General features: G+C 39.1%; 1 protein-coding gene across 1 annotated transcript in view; it reads left to right on the forward strand.

The window, feature by feature from the left end:
* KIF26B (kinesin family member 26B) overlaps positions 1-22,520 on the forward strand; it is a 287,900-nt gene that overhangs the window by 225,903 nt on the left and 39,477 nt on the right. The window contains exons 7-10 of the mRNA XM_071575037.1: positions 549-642; positions 3,607-3,869; positions 6,506-6,689; positions 11,235-11,394. Coding sequence (XP_071431138.1) covers positions 549-642; positions 3,607-3,869; positions 6,506-6,689; positions 11,235-11,394 — 701 coding nt within the window. The remainder of the gene's footprint in view (positions 1-548; positions 643-3,606; positions 3,870-6,505; positions 6,690-11,234; positions 11,395-22,520) is intronic.

Consider the following 22,520-nt stretch of genomic DNA (forward strand, 5'->3'; position numbering starts at 1 on the left):
GAGCCTACTGCTACAAAAAGCTGAGAAGACTCATGCTAATGTAGAGTCACCAAGATAGTACCGAAGAGGCTGACCCCCTGAAATTCTATACCCACATGCTAGTGGAATTGAATTCAATTCCTAACTGGGCAAATAATAGAGCCTTTAAAATTTCCTCAGTATTGGACTGATTTTTATTCAAAACTGTATTTCAAAATCCCCTAAACAGGTAGTTTTAACAAGCCAAGCACATCCCCTTACAATATGTACATTTGTTTTTTAAACCCCACAAAGGATATTGATGCTTCAGGAAATGAAACTTACCTGAGATAGAAAAAAAGTCCTGCTTCATGTGCTTACAAAAGTAAAGTCATTCTAATCAGCAGCACAGGTCACATGAATGAGACAGGCAGGGTTAGGCTTTTTGGTATGTCAACATGCTCTCTGGAGCACAGACAACATTTTTACCATTTTCCCACTGAAAATACTGATTTTCCTTCTTATTGTTAATGCTTTCTTTTATCCCCCCCCCCCCCCTTCTTTTTTCCATTTTTAAATACCTGTGACAGGCTGAAGTGTGTGCTGGGACTGTGGCTGAGGTGATCCAGTCTGTGGTCAATGGGGCAGATGGCTGCGTATTCTGCTTTGGTCATGCCAAGCTTGGTTGGTATTGTTAAATTTCCCTACTTGAGCAGCAAAATGAATATTTTACCTCAAAATTGCTAATAGATTAGGGAAAAAGAATCTTTATTTTGTCTGTGTTTATTAATTGTATTTGAAAGTAGTGCACTGTACATTATCTTGTACTGCACCTTCACCTCTCACACATCTATTCACTTTGAATATTGTGTAAATGTAGGACAGCATGCTCTTTGAAACAGAAATTATCTTTGAATTGTTGCTTCATTCCATCCCCTAAATAGTATAACAATTTTTAGCATTGTATTCAGTTATTGCATGATCCAACGGTGATCTACAGTTTTACAAATGTGCTTGGTATCTGAGTTCGTCTGTCAAAATATCACTTTTATCAAGCTGTGTAAAGGCTGTGAGTATTCAGTTAAATACTTGATGTTTGTGATGGCACTATTTGACTCCTGTGACTGGGCACTCATATAGTTTGAATTACATTCTATTCCCTGATTAGATAATTCACTCATTACTAATCTCTTCCTGTAGTGTCTCCAACAAGTCTTATTCTAATGGTTAAATGAATGTTACAGATGGATCAAAACACACTGCAAACACTTCAATAGCATTTCAGGTATTCATAGAAGGACAATAGAAAGGAGTATTGTCATCATGAACACGCTATTCTTTCAGAATGATTGGATTTCAAGAGTAATCATATGTTTTGCTCATGCTTATCTAATAGTATTTTAAAAGTACTCTCTCTTGAATTAAGAGGGTTATATTGTATGCATGCAATGATCTCCATTCTTTATTGTCTCAAAGAAACACAGATGTACACATATAACTTAAAAGCATAATTCAGTTTTGCACATGGTAAAGAAGATAAGCTGTGTCAGGCCATGATTATCCCAAATTAGAAGCAACAAAAACTGGAGACTACTGAATGTTACAATACTGCTAGCTCTGGTACAATGAATGGAGCAGCTCACTGGTCCAGCTACACCACAAGGGCCCTCTGAACCAGGCAGGAGTAACAGTAGGATGAGCTCTTAGATATTTAACCCCCTGTGACTTGCCAAACACAAGATAGCAAATTAGATGGAAAAGGAAACCACCAGTTAACAGGGTTTCACAAGTGCAACATGTCCTTTAGACAGGTATCCTAGCTAGGGCTTTGCTGGAGCATGAGTTAAGTCTCTGCACTACCACTGCTCCACAAGCTATTGGCAGACTAGACCTTGACACAGACACATGCGTTCCACACAGATTCAACATAAGAACTGAAACAAACTAAAGAAACCAGGAGTATTTGCCTGAAAGGATGTGTACCTTATCATTTGTCTTATAAATCTGAAAGCTTTAGAAAACTTATCTAAAAGCACTATATGTGGTGACACGTAAAGTAGTGTAAGATCGTACTCTGTGCCTGTTCTTAATCAGCAAACTTTTGCAACAAAGACAAGCCAGAGCTACAGTTGCAGAGTCAAATAATACCAAGAAGGGGATTGTTTTGACCCAGATGAAGTCTTTCTAGTTGTGACCCACTTCTGCACCAAATGATCACATACACCTTGTGCTGGTTTAAAGGTGGACCAGCAGGGGAAATGAACTCACCACGAGAGAGATTATAAGTCAGAGCTAAAATTTAATAATAATATTACAATAAATACACTGGCACAAAAGGGAAATTGCTTTCAACTCACAAAACCCCAGCAGTATAACCCAGTGTCCTGGGGCACAAACCCAAGGGGGTTTATTTGCCCTTGTGCCGAGACCCCTGTGGCTCTCCCCCAAGTCCAGAGCAAAAGGAAGTGAAAAAACCTATTGGTGCAGGCAAGGGCTGTGGTCTGGGCAAGAGCGGTAATCTCCTCCTGTTGAGGTCCTGCTGCTCCTCTGGATCCCACGAGAAGTTCCCAAGGTCTTCTTACCCACCACTTATGTACCCTCAGAGAGCACCCAGTCCCTCCCCCTGGGCGGGGACTCACACAATGGGTGATTAACTCTGGGAGCCAGGGGGTGTTGAACTGTTGATGGCCCATTAGCAGCCACGCCCCCTCAGGCTGGGTGTGAAGTGATAATGACTCCCTGGGCAGCTGCTGCTAGTGGCCCATTGCCCTTGGGGAATGAATAGAGGGGGGTAGAATACACAGCTTTGATCACCCTCACAAAGTGTTAGCTGGTCCCTCCTGCTGAACTAGGACACACCTGTTGTGGGGGTTTTTTTTATTTTTTAAATTTTCTGAATAAAGTTATATCTGTATGATTTTGTGAGTAGGTTTATGTCAATACCAACTCCAGTATATGAAATGTAATATGGTGTTGTAAGAATGCTACACTTACAGTATCTAAAGTAGGAACTTTTAGAGACCATGACAGTCCAGCTGTGCTCAATTCCCTCCACAATTCACCCAAATTGGAGGCTGCAGTGTTGAGTGGTAGGGGCCTGCAGCACCCTGCCTGGGAAATGGGAGATGTCAGGGATTCCCTTACAGCACAAGGTAATTAATGCTTTTTGAAAGCATATGTATGTATGGCCAGGCTTTGCAAACGCAGGTTTGGGAAGGGCTCTCCTGAAGTGGGTGTGCCCTTCCAGCCTGTGCAGTGGATTTTTGAGGTGAGGCTCAGCAAGCGCAGAACTGACCCCACCCTTTAACTCCTAAGGTTCATCTGCCACAGCCGAGCGAGCTTGGACAGTGACAGTGAAGCCCTCAGGACTAGAATCTACAGCCCCCAGTATTCCCAGGAGGTCTCGCGTCCAAGTACTAGCCGGGTCTGACTCTTAGCTTCCAAGATCTGATGGGATTGGGTGGCATTTTGAAAGCAGCCCAAGATTTAATCTGCATTCCCCATGTGCCTGACTATCTTTTCCCTTTGCTGACTGTCCTTGTAGTGAAGTTGTTTTCATGAGGTTGTGCAGGATAATCTCTCTTGGCAGAAGGCTGCAAAGGTCCTAGGAATGATACTGTATTTTCTTCATCCCCTCATTTCTTACAGGGAAGTCATACACCATGATTGGGAAGGATGATTCAATGAAAAACCTTGGCATAATTCCTTGTGCCATCTCATGGCTCTTCAAGTTGATTAATGAACGCAAAGAGAAGACAGGAGCCCGCTTCTCAGTCCGGATTTCTGCAGTAGAAGTGTGGGGGAAAGAAGAAAATCTGAGAGACCTGTTGTCAGAGGTGGCTACAGGTAGCCTGCAAGATGGCCAGTCTCCAGGTGTCTACCTTTGTGAAGACCCCATTTGTGGCATGCAGGTAAATCCAAAGTTCATTTGACACTGAAACAAATAACATTACTTTTTTTTTTTTTTGCTATTGAGATGGTTCAAATTCAAAAACTGTGCAGAGCATAAAGTTTATAGACTTGAAAGTGTTTACTTTAAAACATGCAAGAACTTTATGACCTGCAGCTGCAGGGCCATCTGCTCTCCTGGCCTAAATATTTGTACCTCTGATATAACTGATACTTAGCAGGGGCTTGTGTTTGCAATAAAATGTGAAAACATTCAGTGCAAACAAAAATTCACCTCATTCTTGAAAAAAAGTGTGATCTCTCTTTTGTAAAACAACAAGCTAAAATATTTACAGTACTGCACAAATAGCTGTACGCCGTTAATACAGCTGTTTATTTCTTTATAAACTACATTATTTATAGCATTTGCATCAGCAATGTTGCAGGAAGCATTAATCGCTACTTATTAATTGCTGCCAAGAAGTAAATTCCTGAGCTGGGCAAGTCAAGAATAACTTAAACTCTTCTCAGGTTTGGAGGTTAACAGGAATGAGTAACTGGCTCATGCGATAAACCATGAGACATTCTCAGCAGCCAATTTTTTCTCCTCCTCTTGATTTGAGGGGAAAAAAGGCCTATTCTTTCAATTTGCTGTCTGTGAGGGAGTAAATCTAATTTTTGTATGAGTAGATGAGGAGGGAGAAAATGAGCATGACAGAGCTTGAATACATTCTTTCAACCTGAAAGGCAAAGGTTGCTTCCATCAAGAACCTGCAGAGCCCTGCCTATCAAAGGATGGGGAATGGAGGGAGGAGGGAACAGACCTACAGGGTCATCTACACTATGTCCAGCTCCAAGCATCTAGAGATCATGATTCACATCTATACAAGTCATAACTGTGAGATTTAAACAGCAAGTAATAACTTTTGTGTCTGATCTCTGTGGTTTAAACCTTTTAGGCATATTTAGGTCATATTTTTTATTATTTTCCATTCTATTTAAGGACTACAGACTTGTGTCTTGATTTTAAATGTCAATTAGGGTTCTTATTCTCACTTAACTCCTGGCTAGTGTTTTATGAAATATTTACAGTATTTCAAGAGATCTCACCCTCTGGTATCCAGTAGTGGGTGCAGTCTAGTGAACATGAGAGACTTGAGTCTTCAAGGTTCCCGTTGGGGTGACAGATGGGTCAGTTAAGAGCTGAATTAGCATATGAATGTTACATGTGTTACATAACCGTGTGACAACTAGCACCTCCTTAGAGCTTAATTCTTTACTAAGGTATTTAAGCACAATAGCAATAATAAGAAATATCCCATTATTGTGACTTATTTTCATATAGATACAGGCAGAACAGCTATATATGAAATGAATTATTTTAGATCAATGAAGAAGAGGTATCTCCATGAGACATGTGTGTATCTCTGTAGTGTAATATACTGAATTAAATTGCAAGAAAAAAATGCCTTTTTATGTATGCTGAAAAGACACCTTGACATTCTGGAGTCATGTGTCCTACACATGAATTCTCAAAATCCTCACATGAAGGGAGGATATTATATTATAGCCATAGAGATATGCAGAATCAGCAGTGTGTATAGCAAATGAATGATCACCATATGTCATACTGTCTGTCACTGGACCTTTCCAAGTATGTACATTTTATTGTTGCTTACATTAGTGAGATCAGCCCACAGACTGGCCTGCCTTCTGCTTGCTTTGTTAACTCCTTCTTGCCACCCTCCCTCTTCTTCAGAGAGCTTAGCCTTCAGCTCTGTCACCCCATCTGACACAGCCTCAACTTCATCCCTCTCAGTCTAATTAATGGTCATAAATACAGAAGTACTGTCTTTAGAAGAACTTTACTTCTAGCTATAATATATAGCAGGGGAACAAACCCCAAGAAAGGGAGTTGCTTGCTGTTTTTATCCTGTTTATCCTGTGGGCTGTAGGCCAGTTCTGCATGCTGCCAAAACTGATGCCATCAGATTGTGCAGTCACGTGTCCCTTCCACAGATAAACTAATCTTAGGTGACATGAAACATGCATGCATTCCTACATTATGATAGGGTTAATAATATCTGCCCTCCTAAGCTGTCTGCCCATCTGCAGGGTTGAGAGCAGGCTTATGACTGGGATTGAGGTCCAGCAAATGTGAATGTATGTACGTTACCTGCCTGGTTCCATTTAATGGATTGCCCTGGCTTTTGAGGAGGTGCATAAGCTTTTGGTGCGAAAGGGTAAAGAAAGACTTCTCTTCTGGGCTGCTCCTTGTATGCCATGGAACTGAATACAAGATTCAGTCCTGTTATTTCCCAGATTTATCTGGGACCATTTATCTGTAGACTGCTCCCTTACAACACTTTCTGAAGGATAACAGGTAGCCCTACCACTGCCACTCTGCACCAGCTGTTGAGTTTTGGGTTGACATGTCTTTCACTGTTGTTTTTTTTCCCACTTCTAGTCATCAAGGCTTATGGAGAGCATGTTATTGCCACTGCCAGTGGCATGAGAGTCTCATTCCTTTGGCACATCCTACTTTTTCGGTCCTGGCAGAAGGCAGTGTATCCACAATATGTGTTGACTGGTGGAAGTTGACTGGTGGTATTGGCTTGTGTGGTAGTTTCTAAATCATTTCTCCCTTGTGTTACTGCAGCTTCAGAATCAGAGCGAGCTCCGCGCCCCTACGGCAGAGAAGGCTGCCTTCTTCCTTGATGCCGCCATTGCCTCACGCCGCAGCAGCCAGCGGGACTGTGATGAGGAGGATCACCGCAACTCCCACATGCTCTTCACTCTGCACATCTACCAGTACCGCATGGAGAAGAGCGGCAAAGGTGGAAGTAAGATGTCTCTTCTTGCTCCTTTCTTTCTCCTCCAAGCCTGCCTGACAACTGGCTTTACATGGTCCTTTAAACAATATTCTTCAGTGGTGAGAATTAGAAAAGTTCTTCATTCAGCATGGGGCGGGGCCATTCATACGACAGACCATCCACGTGCCTGCTGAAGACCCACCAAAGACCATTAGCAGTCACTGGGCATTATTACCATCACTTGTCAGTTTCGTTGCTGTTGTGGAGATACTGACAGTTCTCAGTACTGTGTGGGCCTCTGTATCTAAAAAAATGGTGCTTTTCTAATTGTCTTTTATTATTATCTTTACAGATAGTTTTGAGGTAACAGATTAAAATATTGTGATGATGGAAATTCCTTACCATCCTTATGTTAACTGATTGTCTTTGGCACCTAAATAGGGCAGTGTGCGTGTAAGTTCGTGCTGGCAATCCAGAAACTGTGGCTTTTCTTGGAGATATATGCTATTTTAGTTGCTGGCCCAACTGTGTGTGTACAAAGGACTCTCATGGTTCTTTGTAAAGGCCCTGGACTTTTCAGATAGCCTTGCTCCCTCTCTTTGCTCTTGCTGCTTTCGCTGGCTTGTCTTTGCTTCCATCTCCCACTTGTAAATGAGGAGATGATGTTTCCATGTCTACTTGGAAATTATACATTGCTATAATTTTCAAAGCTTTCATTTGGCTCACACCGTTTATATTATTTTATTATTTTTGTCCTGTGTTTCAAGGCTCCAAAATTGTTTATGATTGCAGATTTATGGAGAGGATATTTTTTAGTGAGTTCCAATGATAAAAATATTTGTATAGTATAAGAGAAAAAGAAAACTGAAAAAAAAACTTTCACGTTAAAGTTCTTGTTTCAAATTATCATTTTTTATGTGGAAAAATGTTTATTTGAGAGACACTAGAGGCATCTGCTTCTTTAAATTTGTGGGCTTAAGCAATTCTGCAGAAATAGCATATGTTTCAGCTCCTGGCTCTCTATAGGTTATCTGAAATAAGGAATAAATTGCAAGTTATGATGTGTAGTGGGTGATCACCACTGCAGTATTAATGACTAATATTTGAATGAAGAAAATTTACATTGAATGTACTTCTAACACAGAAGAGTAAAATGTTGCTCTAAATGGAAATGCAGCTTGCATGTGTTTAAGTAATAACCCCTGTGGAATTGGCAGGCAGAAATCTCGATTAACTAAAGGTTTATTAATTAACTACCCTGCGGTGGAAAGGAAGACTGTGAATACTCAGACTGGTTTACCGAAATAAAATGGCTGATTTTGAGGGAGTAATTATTCCAATTATTTAATACTTCATGTTTTTTACTGCACGCAAGTACAAGTGCACACAATCCTTTTCTACTATTTTCAGATGACACTAATAAAAGGGAAAATATTATTTCCTGTGGTTATAATTTCAAAAAAAGAAGACCTTGCTGTTGGATTAGAATATGGCATGCTTTGCCCACTGCCTCTAGTTATATCTTTGTCTCGTGACCATACCACCTCCTGTCTTCAAGTTCCCATATCTGAGTGGCCTTACAAGCTAGGCAGGGTCAGATCTCACCGATAATTGAACGAGAGGGGAATTCCAGCTGCTCAGAAAGGGCGCCTACTGATTATCACTGTCTCCTGCTGTAATGAAGAACTTCTCAGAAAAAAACCCATGAAGATAGTAGAGATATATAGATTCCAGTAACAGGATTTAAACAAGGACAAGAAGAAGGAGTAAAAAACCCCTGAACCTCAGCTTCTAAAGGATAAGAGATTAAAGGGCTGGCTAACATACGATTGTGGTAAAAAATGACTGTTAGAATAAGGCATTCGTGCTGTACTTACCTCCTTGTTAGATTCATTACCAGGAATGTCATGAAGCAGGCCAAGCACCATTGAAATAAATGACATTGTGGCAGAACTGGCACAGTCATTTTTCAGCTGTCAGCTCTGCAAAGTCTCAGTGGCCATAGACAAAAACAAGTGTTACAATGTTTCAGTTCTTTTCTCTATAGTTGCCAAGCACACTAGTGGAGAACATGCCTAACAAAAAACTTCATTCTCACATCAAGCAAGTGGATCTACCATCTTAAAAATGTTATTTCCACATGTAAATTGAATTAAAAAGAAAAATCTAGTAATTGTATCTTGTTCTGCATTTTCTCAACCTGTGTAACAGGAATATATGTGTAAACAATATGACTGAGCTTTTGAAAGGTAGTGATTTCTTCAATTTTCTTTTGTTTCTCCGACATCTGATAATCGTAGCAACAGAAATATGCATTATATATCATTCAGTAATGTCACCTGCAGTCATTTGCAGTAGCAACTAAACACATTTCTTGGGGTTTTTTTCAAATAAAAGACTAGGAAAGACTCAAAAAAGGTCATTTCAGCCTTCTGAAAGTAGCAGTCTTAGAGGACTCAGGGACTATTTAGTTTAAGATTTTAAGGACTCTTAGAGGGGAGACAAAAGTCCTCCATGAGCAGGTCAGAGGTGCAGATGCCTGACTGGTTCCCCAAGGAAGACTAATTTTCTGCAGCGAGTGCAGGAGTCTGTAGTGTGTGTGGATACTTCTTCCTCATGAGAGGAATACATAGAAGTCCATAGAAGGAATACATATATGCCAAACACCTGATGTAGCTGAAGAACTAACAGGACTTAAAAGCAGCAGAAGTCACTGTATTTTAACAATTGTTGACAGAGATACTGGATACACTTTTGGAATGTTATTCTCAAATACCATAGCATAAATCACTTTCACAGAAAGAATCTTCTGTGGGTTTTTTTGTCTTCTCTCTACTTTCTTTCTTCTTTCCTTTTCCCCCTCTGCTTGCTTCATTTTCATATCTTCTCTTTTTCTCTTTATTAATTTTTTGTTTGTCTTTTATCATAAAAATCTACTTGTAGTTTTATTATTATTCGTTTTAACTAGCCAATAACTGCAACTGAAAAAGAATTACAGAATTACATATAACACATTCTACAGAAGCCTTTTACTGTTTTTATAGAAAATTTTGTGTCATGCAAGACACCAGGTAATAGGATGAAGCAGTGAGCCCTGGGTTGTCTTGCAGTGCTTGCAAACTGTCCTTGTTTTTTCAGTGTCGTTTAACATGATTTAAGTTATAGCTAATAGTTATATGTATCTTTAGTAGCTATATGTTTTCTATATTTATATACATCTTCATGGTAGACTTTCTGAATCTGCAAATTTCTTTGATTTGCATCACCTTTTTGTCAATATATAGAAGTTTTACAAGTGTCTTCATCATTTTTCTATGTAGACTTATTTCCTTCTACCTCTTAGAGCACCAGTGTCTCTGTATGCCATGCCATGGTACCACAGCTACTGAATGCAGGGTCATTGAAAAAGCATGCTTGTGGTTGATGAGACATTTCCAAAGCTATTAAATACAGCTGTAAAATTCTTTTCTAAAGTTCCCATCATGTACTTGCTCCCATTGCCGTCTTCGCTTGTGATAGATGTCTCCGCTCAGTGCTAATACTTCTTTTTACCAAATTTGTAACTTGTGATGCTGTGTCAAAATGCCTGTGAATTTATCTGCATAGAGATGAGCTCAGATGTGAAAGTATTTCCACTGCTGTTTAAGGTAGGTTTGTGTCCTCAAATATTGCTCTTACCTTGAGTTAAGATCCTAGAAATAAAACTTCCTTTTCCTACAGATTGTTTCTAAACTAACTCCTGAGAATACGGAGGAGTGGTCAAAGATCAGACGCAAAAAAGTGAGCTAGGAAATTGCCTTGAGATAGTACAGAGTTAGAAGCATTTCTGTAAAGTCTACATAGTCCCCACCCTGTGTTCATAAGGAAACACAGGTTTTTAAAGAGAGCAAATGTCTGTTAATCTCGATGTTTCAATGGTAGCATCTTTTCACTCTAACAGTAGTGTGTTGATACAGAGTAAACAAGATTAAAAATCATGAAAATCTATTGCCAGTTTGACAGAAGCTGTTTTCAGAACAGATGATCTACTTCACAATCCATTGCCTGTGGCATGGCAAACCTTTTCTTATCTGAAATGATAATTTAAAAGTATGTAGACTTAAAGCAAAGTTGAACATCCCAGAGGTGCCACAGGTTCTTCTTAAGATACAGTATTTGGGATGGGAAAAATAAGAGAAGGATCCTTGCTCATTAAGCAGCAATTCCCAGCCTGTAGTTTTCCAGACAGAGGAACAGTAGTGACAGACAGAAACAGAGCCAACTTAGGCAGAGGTGATTAGAGCTATAATTGAAAAAAAAAAGTCATGTTGGGGACCCTTACAAAATGAAACCTGCAGGAGTGGGTAAGTACTGAAAGCCTTAACAATTTTTAAACAAGTCTGGAGTAGACAACAATGTACAGCAATAAAGACTGACAGTGAATTAACAGGACTCCTACAGTTTGTGTCTGGTAATATGTGTTAGAGAAGGTTTCTGAGTTGCTTCCTCTTCACAAGTTGTGGCGAGTCTTCTGCTTTCATGGGAAGCTGCTCTTGGAGGCTCACACTAACTGTTTGTTTTCTTTGTTTATGGCAGTGTCTGGAGGTCGCAGCCGCTTGCACCTTATTGACCTGGGCAGCTGTGTGAAAGTACTTAGCAAAAATCGTGAGGGAAGCCCTGGCCTCTGTCTTTCATTGCCAGCGCTGGGCAATGTCATCCTCGCCCTTGTCAATGGAAGCAAACACATCCCATACAAGTAAGTGGTATTCTGCACCTAATGAGAGGATGCTTGAGAGCAATTTGGCTGTCTGTGCCTGAGGCAGATTTGGGTAAAGAGCAAACTGGTCTGCTTGGGGCCAGTGCAGCCCCCTTGAGCTACCTGATCTAACCTTACATCTTGTAGCTACCCTGTATTTGACAAACAGATTTCAAAGGAAGAAAACTGCTGAAATAAGACCTTGGTGCCTGAAAGGTCTCTGGACTTGAAGTTTAGCATGTTAGGGTTTTGTTTTCTGGGACTCTTCAAAGATTTTTTCAAGGTTTCAAAGCATGTGAAAGTATTTCACATTTGTTCCGAGAAGAGAAACATTGGTGCAATAATGCAGCACTCTAGAGAAAATTATTTTGCTGTCCATTGTGTGGAATTTACTTTCTTGAAAACATATTTCACAATGAGTTTGCATGTTTGTCATGAGATTTTTTCTGTAATCCAAGGTTACTTTGCTTTTTTTTATATATATATAGCTTGAATCTCGGTGTCAGCCTTTCACTTGCAAAAAAAAGAAGTAGGCACTATTTGTCACCCTAGACAAGTGGCCTTTGCTACTGCAGGTAGCTTCTGGGAAATGAGAGGAATTGCTCACCTAGTAGCTATGCTTTGTACTCATTTCTCTTCATCGTTGTCTCACCCCATTTGTCATGTGTGCAGGTCTGAGGGGAAGCTTGGATTCATTACCCAACTCAGACACTCTGCCTTCCTTTTGAGAATTTCTGATTCTGTTGATGGTAATGCTTTTCTCTAGTCTAGAGCCTAAGGAATAGCAAGTAGCATTGTGAGAATGGCTTAACAGTAGCAACTTGTAATCAAACTGCCAATGAATGTCACCATTCATGAAGGACATGCATATGACATCGGAATTTAGGAACAACAGGATGACATGGAAAACAAACCAAGTCGTTCACAGAGCAATACTTCAGTCCATACATTTTACCCTTTTTAATCATTTGAAAGGCTGCAAACATGATTATTTTCTCATGTTCATTCCAGATTGCCTTTTTGATTTTGTCTTCATTTTAGAAAGTAAAAATAAATTGTGGTTGGTTATAATTTTCTCTTAATTTTCAAAAATTATTTAGAAATCTGTACTTAAAATGTGCTTTCTGAAAATATTCCCATTCCTGGAACTCACACTGGAATTCAGTTAAAGGCCAACAAAATTTCTATGTATAAACATTAATTAAATGTTTTGTGAATTGTGCACCTAGTCACAGCGTGAAAATAGTTTGAATTTTGCACTTCACAAAGTGTAGCTCAAACGATACTTACCAAAATTCTGTCTTCCTTCATGTTGGATTTTATGGATTGAAGGGAAGGTCAACTGTAGGAATTGAAAAAAATGGCATTAATGATGCTCCCTAGGCTAAGACTAAAGAAGGAATACAACAGTTGTCCTTCCTGGCAATGACTGACAAGGAAAAAAACATTACCAATATTTCTTCTACTTGCTGCGTGTCCAATCTCTTACATAGCCAGAGGTGCCACCATAGTTTCTCATCAATGTCTATATTGCTGAAAGAAGATGATAGCTCTCTTCAGGCTACAATTTTCTCTTGAATTCACTGTTTTAAGAACAGGTATTATAGAGCACAGAGAAGTGGTTGGTCATCTATAAATCAGAGGCAATGTCCTGTTTCTGAGGAGGACTTTCAAAATGTAATCTGAAAAAAAATGCTGGCCTATTTTGGAGCAAATTTTGTCATGTTGAGAAGAATCCACAAAGCGTTTTGTTCCATATGTGATCTATTAATGAGCAATGGAAATAGGAGTTTTGGTGGCTCGATTAGCACAAAAGCTGTTTGCTCAGTGATCTGGCAGTACACGTGTGTGCTGCTCCTTGGTGGAGATGAGAGGAAGGGGGATGTGGGTGTGTGTGTGCTGCATTGTAGAAGAGTCTGAGTATGCCATATACAGATGTGGTATGCGTTCAGTGGCACCTCTTTTATAGAGCAAAGACTAGCATATCTAGCTGAGATGATTTCCCATTCTCTATGGATGTTCTCTTTCATTGTTAAGGATAAAATTAAATTTTTGTTCACTGTCTTTTTTGAGTGGGACCAAATGAAAACAATGGAAGTGTTTTCTTATGTGTCAGCTCTGCATAATGTGTGTGGCCTCAGCAAATTTCCATAGACCAGCAGACAAAATGGAGCATCTTTTCTTTATCTCAGCTAATTAACAGACATTAAGTATTTTATGGCAGCCTGTCAGTAGGCACTGCATGACTTCCCGGGAGCCCAGAAACTCACAATACGTAGATTTTCTCTTCCTGCAGAAATTTGGTTCTCTAAACTCTGAGAGGCTGCAGGATCTTAAACTCCCTTCAGTGCTGCATCCGGCTTTATCTCTGCAGGTAGTAGTTGTAGGGAAAAGCTTGTTCAGATTCATAGCTGGTATAAGCAGATGCTACTGCCTTGCCTTCAGTAGTCTGTGTGTTTGTGCCAGGGATAAATTTGCCTCTCTGCAGTGTCTATGAAAAACACATGCTGTTGTTCAGCACACGTCGCTTTTCTTTTATTATTACCCATAAGGCTAAGCCTTGGAAGTCACTAAGTTGGAATCTTTCTCCCTTAGAAGCACCCCCCCATTAAACCCCCATTCTTTGGGAATAGTAACAGAGATTGACGTTAGATTTAGCAGGAACTTGTCTACTGAAGCTGTAAGAAAGTAATGGTGAAATTCTCAGACATCAAATAATATGGTTTGGGAACTTGTCCTTCATTCAGTTTAACTTCCACATGGGTCTGAAGAATGGGCAGAAATCCCTACAATGGGCAAATACTTGCAGCTAATGAGGCTGTGATCTCTGGGAGTTTATATCTTCCATATATGTACCTATAATTTCTTTCTAATATCTCAGTGGGTTATCTTTTTGCCACTAACTTGTCCAGACCTATTCTGAACGTCAGTAAGCACATCACTTTGTCATGGTAGGAACCAGTGAATTCTTCCAGCTCAGCATGTTATATAAAAATAGAATTTTTAATTTGACTTAAATACATTGCCACTTTTTGCCACCAGTTTCTCTTTCTCTTGAGTTACAAACAAATCCTTCAGAAGACTGGGTAAGAATTCTTTTCGCCATGGGAATGTCAAATATCTTCATAAAAAATGGAAAGGGGCACTTGCAAATACAAGGAAGAACAAGGGAATAAACTCCTGCCCTGACCAAATATGACAGCTTAGGTCTGCTACTGAAGGGTTTTGCTGAGCTGTGGTAATTGTTAGTGCCATTTTATGTTTTTAAAAGAATTTCTGTTTTACATTAGTGCTGCATTATCTGCCTCTGATTTCCAAGATGAATGTGTTTTAAACCCTCAAATGAACATCCATTTGCACAAACTTCAGATGCTGGTTCATATAGCTCAGTATTCAAAAATTACTCAAGTTGCTAGGCAACACGGGTGGTGATAATTCACGGTAATGCTGTTTTGGAAATAGTAATTTTTATACATTTTAATGACTGTGAGAATGTAAGAAAACTATATGGGAAAGTGCAAGGCTTTATGAATTTCTCTTTCAGCAATTGTTGCCTGTTTTATTTAATATGTTTCTCTCTTACTGTGCTCTCCCAATGTGCTAGTGTTTCTGGAGGGATCCTATATTTTGGACTACAGGCTTATCCAAGGAGTAAGTCTTGTCTATAAAATAAATGGGTGTGAGTTAAAAGCATGAATTTTATTCTTGACACTTTTGCTTCTCTGTCATATGGTTGCAGTTTCTCCCAGATCTGACATGCTGCTATTGTTTTTTTCAATCCTATCCACAGAAAATAAAATGATATTAAGTGACCGGTGGAAGTTTGCACAAGAGGCTTCATAGCAGAGCCACCATGTTTTAAGATCTGATCTGGTACTTAAACCAGCTGGGTTTAAGTATGAATGAGCTAATCCATTCTTTCATTCTGCATGGCCTTTGGAAAATTATTTGTTTATTTGTTTGTTTGTTTATCCCCGTTTATAAAACTGAACTAGAAAACATTTAAATAGGATTTTGTAAAGGGCATTCAGAGCTGGCAAAAAGCATCGTGTACTTTTTAACTGTTGCTAGTACTCTGTTTATATTTCCTGGGTTTAGAGTTCATGACTTACATAAATGGCCCTAATGGGACGTAAAATCTGCCTTTTTTTTTTTTTTGGTCAAGGGTAGAATATAATTGCTTTCAAAGAGAAAAGCAAAAATGTTTTATTACTGTGCTATGCTAGCCTAAAGAACGAACTATATATCAGATATTTTCTGTATATCAGACATTGTCTTTAAATTGTTAGTTAATTATTGGAATAAAAATGAAAATGAGGTTTGGATGGATCCAGTATTTCAAATTCTTAGTTAAATGGCTGTATCTATCTGCAGTTGTTTCATCTTTGCAAAAAGAGGTGCATGAAGAGAAGTGGGATGCCAGGCATCTTTTGTTTAATGTCTTGCCTTTGCATTTTTAGCATGTTATATTATTTTTCTCAGAAGAAATGTAAGTGGAAACTTTTTAGAAAGAGATAAGGGAAACTAAAAATCAGTTCACAATACAATTCTTGTACAATAACTAGTACTGGAGATTTTATCCTTTTTTATGAACTTTTACTAAAACCTAGTTTGGTTGAATTCATGCAACCATGTCTGCTTACTAGGCCTAAGAATTTAAAGACACATTTGAACTATGCGATCAATGAGCAATATATTTAATGGTTACTTTGTCAGCACCTAAACCTAAAATAATTTTTTTAATCTTCATTGAGAAATTTAAATCACTTTTACTTTCCACTGCTTCACCTATGGCTTCTGTTCCTTTCTTTTGCTCCTCCTCAGGGAGAATGTGATACAAAGATCACAGAAAGCCTAAGAAAAAAAATCTGGTGTGCCTTTTGGAATCTCCAGTCCTTCCGTGTTAATTTAGTATTGAATATATTAGTAGTGGATGAAGAACTGTTTTGCTGTTTTACTTGTGGAAATGTGAGATCAAAAGATGGGGGGGGAAAAGAGGGAAAGTGAGGACATGAGAGACAGCTGAAACAGAATCACAGAGTTGGGAAGTGGTACAAAATGAATGGGAGAGCTCCAAGAGACACTGAAGTTATGTGTAGAAGAGAAGAACTGGGAAGCAAATGAAGAAGAAGAAATGAGCCTGTTTAAAAAGAGGAATAAGCCTGAGTAGGAGAGTGGTCAATAGATATTTTGTTGAATGTGAAATAGTTCCTAATTAGCTCTCAAAACCACAAGCTGCTCAGGAACCAAAAAGATTTCCATGATGTTGGCCGCCAGGCTATATGGAGAAAGGCCTTGGGTACAGACACTGAAGCCATTGGAACAATGCCATCTTATACCAGCTGAGGACCTGACCTGAGGTTCATGCTCTTTGACACTGGGCAGAGGGCTTTGGCAACATGTAAGCACAGTGCAGTTGCCTTCAAGAGCACTGAAACACTGTCAGCACACATATAATGAGGACTTGGAGCATCTGGAAATTACTTTCACCTTTGGGATTTTTCTGTATCTGACAGTTTTACTAGGTTGAATTTCTGACAGTTTCCTACCTTATTCCAAGGAACTGTATAAAATAGATGGAATCAGGGTTGCACAGTCTGTGAATGTAGGAAAACTTTTTGCTTATTATTAGAGTAATTTAATCTGCAGCTCAGGTGCATGAGGATAATAGATTTTCATGCCCCAGCAATCACTGTTGTAGTGTTCATCAACAATGCACTTTGTTGTAGGATAGTTTATGCAGCTGATAATGCAGATTTGAGCTTTATCTGCACACATCTGATAGTATTATGTTTTATCATCAAGTTCATGAGAGACAGTAGACAAAGTCCTCAAAGAAAACTTCAGTGGAGCTGCCATTCCCCAGCTTTGTTTTTTGAACCCAGTCCTGCCAGCCTGGCAATGTGATAACAATTGGAGCAGAGGTGTTTGTGTATATGTGTAGTGGACGTGAGTACTTTTCATGCACTGAGCCTGAACACCTGTTACACCAGGTTTATAACAGACCTCAGCTGACAGACTCCATTCTGCAAAAGTATTCAAGGGGGAAGAATCAGGCCTCACGAACTAGCTCTTTTAATGCTCTTTGAACCCCTAAACAAATTACTACATTGTGGATACTGTAACAAGCAAATGATTATGGACTGCAAAGTGAAATGAGAAGGGAAGTGCTTGTGGTTTATAGTCAGACTTAATAGCAATTAGTAATTGCATTTAAATAGCCATTCCTATGAGCAGCAGATAGCTGCATCATGGAAGGATACTACTTTGGACTCAGGCCAGCACAGACGTGATTGGTAATGAACAAGCAATCCAACAGCATGCAGTTATTCCTGAAATACAGCTTGAATGGAACCCAAATAGGCCATTGTGGTGATTTCATTTTTCACAAATTAAGCTGTACTTAATTCATTAAAATGCCATTTGGAACCTTCAGTCAAGGTATCCAGCAGTTTATTCTCACCTGTTCCCCCACTGGTGCAGGCTCAGTTGAACATTAATACATTTTCTCTCATGGATATGTGGTGATAATTCATTTCATGTATAATTGAACAATTTTTAAATAGCCTTATCTTTGGAATAACTAGCTCTTGTAAAATGCAGCAAATTATCAAAAAGCATGTAATAATTTTTATTAGAGTTACTTCGCATTTTTTGTTATCTCCAGTTTCATGAATAGTTGCATATGGATATGATGTGTGAAATTAACTTTCATTTCCCTACTGATCCTTCTTTCCTTGCACAAACCCAGTGTAACTGAGGGCAAAAGACGTTCCACTGCAGTCAACCAAAGAAAATAACTTTTCTTTGTACAGTGCGAGTATGTAGTCCCTTGTTTGGAGTTGGGCATCTCATTGCTAAGATAAGATTGCAGACTGCATGGAATTTAAATGAGAAGCAAGAGGAATTACGAATGGTCTGAGATAAAAGGGTTACTTACCTGTAAGAACACCATGACAAAAATAAAGCTTCGTAGCTTGCAGGAAAAAGGAGACCTCTGAGAGGGGAGATGACAACTGCTCTAAAGTACTTCAAGGACGTGAATACACACAGGAGGGGACAATTGTTTCTGGTGAGACAAAGTGGCAGAATGATTTCTTATCCTTAAATAATGAGATGGAAGAATATAAAATTTAAAACATACCAACAGGGTTTACTGTAAGTCAGTGGAATATCTACCCAAGAGCTGAAGTGAACACTTCTTTCATAGAATGGTGTAAAAGCAAAATAAATGTGTAACTAACAAATATCAATTAACAGCTATATAATAAACTGTTTAAGATGGGTTAGGGGCTAGGCTTATGCAATTTCAGTGCAGAGTTCTAGGTCCAAGTCTTGAACAATTTTCAATAGCTGTATTTCCGTTTTGGTAATTTATCTTCATCCTTGATTGTAGTGTCTGCACATGGCAGGCAGATTTACAAAAACATTAAAAATATGTTCTAGTGTGTCTGCTAGAATCAATTCTGTTTTCAGGAGCCTGAAAACCAACAGTTGTGTGGATTGTTACACTTGTATAGCATCAAAGAAATCCAGAAAGCCTCAGTGATGTCTTTCTCAAGACTCTACCCTAGAAGGGGAGGGCGGTCCCGTAGTGTAATGGTGAGCAATCCAGACTCTGATCACAAGGTCGTGAGTTCGAGTCTCAGTGGAGACCGTACCGGACAGTTCAATGCCTCCCTGCCATCCGATCCCGTCAGATCTCGGATGCTCAGCAGGGTAAGCCCCGGTTAGTACCAGGTGCTGTAGACAGTCCTGAGGACTTCACTGTCCAAGCTCGCTCGGCCGTGGCAGATGGATGTTCTGCGCACGCTGTGCCTCACCTAAAAAATCCACTGCACAGGCTTGAAGGGCACTTCACCATGTGGGGAGAGCCCTTCCCAAATCTTCGTTCTCGAAGTTTGGCCATACATACATACATACCCTAGAAGGGATATGGGTTGTCCAGTTCATTCCTGTGACATATGATTTAACTTCATTAACTGCTTTTTTTCTTTCATCATTTAGTTATTCTTTTTCTTAAGGTCTCTTTGAATTGCAAAATCAAGTTCTCTCAGTGCTTGATCCAAAACTCAGTGTAAGTCAATGGAAATCTTTTTATTGGGATTTGGCTTAAACCCACAGATTAGAAAACATGCTTATATCTAATTAGATGAGATAATCCTCAAATCCTTGCTAAGGGATATTTCATGTTCAGTATTTGATGATTAACAGCTTAGCAGTATGTAGTTATGTGTTACCTAATGATGAGTTTGTTTGGGATTGCAAGGGATGTAATTGGTGAATGGGAAAACTGCAGAAGTAGAATCATCTACTGATTGGTTGCTAATGGGTCTGACCATGAATTTGGATCTTAAGAAATTTGTACAGAAACTTGCTGCTTAAATGGGCATTTGTGACTACTGGAGTGGCATAAACAGGACTATTTGATTTTCTGCGCCAATGTATACAAATAGTATTTGTGACCTTAACTTAAAAATAAAAAAACCCCTTTGTTTACATTTTCTAGGCAAATAGTTGAACAGTTTTTCTCTAAACTCTTTCTTTTCTTGGATTCTAAGTGACATCACACTTCAATGGAGTAATAAGTGCTGGAAACTTTTAAGAGAATTGTGTGGTTGTAAGTGGAGTGTATTTCAGCCAGTTTGTCTTACTACTTCAAGAGTACTTGAGTAGCATTACAACTGCAAGATTTTTTTTCTCTGTACAAACTTTTATTAAAGGTTTCATTTTTATAGCATGTTTGAGAGTAAAGCAATGAAGATAATCCTCTGGTGCTATTCATATACCAGGTTTTGCTGGATGATCAAAGTTTTCTGGCTGGTGGTTGCCTCCAGGTCTATACACAGTGAACAGATGTGAAGTGGATGTTTTAAAATATGCATTGACTTTCTAGAGTTAAGTAGGCTGGCTAGAACTATCTTCTGAAATATGAAAATTACCTCTCTCTCTTGCTGCAGAATGAGCTTGTAAGACTATTTTAATTTTTAAAATGTTTGTTTGTTTATAAATACCATCCAAGTGACATGATTTCTAGCAATATCTGACAAAACTCAATAAAATTGATGTCAGCAGGTTTAACTGTTTTAGCTGTTTTGTCTTATCCCATCAGAAAAACTGTTCTACCCGCCATATTTAAGATTATTTTCCAATGGGTTATTTTGAGAGATGGTGGGAGTTACTAGGTTGTTTCTCTCCCTATTCCTTAGTTTACTCTCTTGGTCAGAAATAAAGCTTTACTCACTTTGAAAATCAATGACAAAGTGTACATCCATCCATCCATATCAGCCCTTGGAAAATATCAGCCTATGGAAATATCAGCCCTTCTGGTTCCCTTTGGTACAGCTGGTTCCAGAGAGAAGAGAACTGAGTAGCAGAATGATGGTGGCAACTGTTTTGGATGCTGTTACATACATGGAAACTATGGAGTTACAGTCTTCAGATTCTATAAATATAACAAAAAAGTTTGGAGTGGTTATAGATGTGAAGGAATTTTGGAGCTTGGAAAAGGACATATTACATTCTGCAGGAGTAGCTGCCGTTATTGAAGTCTTTCTCCTGCTGCCCATGATGGAGGCAACTTGCACAGCCTGCAGCTTTCCCTGGTGTCCTGCCTGCATTCAGCAGGAGCATCAGAGGGCAGGGATCCTCTATGGCTCCTATGTTGCATGCTCCAGTCCCTTTCGGCAGCTCATGCTGCACTGGGCGCCTGCATCGCTCAGCTCAAGACAGATGGAGAACGAAGGAGGGGAGCCTTACAAGGTGAGCTGTTAAAAGCACCTCATCATCTCTGTGCAAGGGGGACATGAATCTCTTGGAGCAGTCTTTTAAGGATTGAACACAATTTTCACACCTGCCTCCAGCTACAAACAGACTAGCAGAATCTTTTGTGATGTTAAACTGTGTTCCCTCTCTTTTGAAAACAGCAGTTTTTGCAAGCTCCATGGGTAGTGTTTTGGAGTTACATGCCTGTGCAGGAAGACAGGAATTAGGTGCAGTGTCCAGATCTGCTACTCAGTTGGCATGTATGCATAATGAACAAAAATGTTTTTAAAGGTTAGAAAAATAATTTCACTCTTTCTGAGATGGAGAGAGTATTCTTGGTGCTCTGTGTTCTCAGTCACATCATGTCACCATGTACCTTCCGAACCCTGATCATCTCTCTCATATGTGGAACATAACTGGAGTGATGGAGGGCTTTCTGCAGCACTGTAGCAGAACTAACCTGGTCTCTGGTGGTATCATAATCATGTCTGTTAGGTGTACTCTGAAAAATGAAATGGATTTTTTCATCCTCCCAAGAAAATTCATAGTTTCTCTGAAGACATATCACACCCATGCCAAAGATAGTATCACCTTCAAAAATAATTATTTCATTCCATTGGCCAGGTTGCATTCCTCAGTGGTGCTTCTCTGTGGAGCAATACCTGATCCTTTTAAGGAATCTGAGCATCACACTAATGGCTGTTCCAATATCTAATCAGAGAGCAAACTCTGCTGTTCCTAAAGGCATCCCTATCATGGAAAACCAGAGAACAATAAACTGAAGAAAGGAACAACAAAATAACAGATCTTTTCAACAGGGAACATTTAGTTGTGAGCTATGAACGAAGAATGTTGCAGGCTGTGTGTGAAATTATAGTGAGTTAATATTCAACTCTAACAGTAATAGTGTGGATATGTAGGAGTCATTTTGACTAGCAATTACACATGTATTTTATACACTGAACAGCTATGTCATCTTTCTACTGAAACTAATGTTGAGTTCAGAACACAAATAAGTGTCATAATAATGTTTTGCTCATATTAATATAGATTTAAAACCAATAGCTGTATGCTTCATCATATTACTTACCAATGTATTGCTTCACCTTAATTCATCTCTCAGAAATATAAAATACGAAATATTTCCTACTAATATGTAATCTGTAATCCATATTACCTAATGAATTCTGTATTCTTCTCTGAGTATTAACCATTAACTGGGCCACTAGCTGAAGCTTCATATAAGCTCCTTTCTAAGACTGCATAATTTGAAAGTATAATTCCATTGTGCCAGAAGCCAACTAATAAATTTTACCAATGATTATTCTTGGAAATACAAAGGGACTTATCTAACAAGGAGT

This window comes from Pithys albifrons, chromosome 2 (genome assembly GCF_047495875.1).
Source record: "Pithys albifrons albifrons isolate INPA30051 chromosome 2, PitAlb_v1, whole genome shotgun sequence".
NCBI lineage: Eukaryota > Metazoa > Chordata > Aves > Passeriformes > Thamnophilidae > Pithys > Pithys albifrons.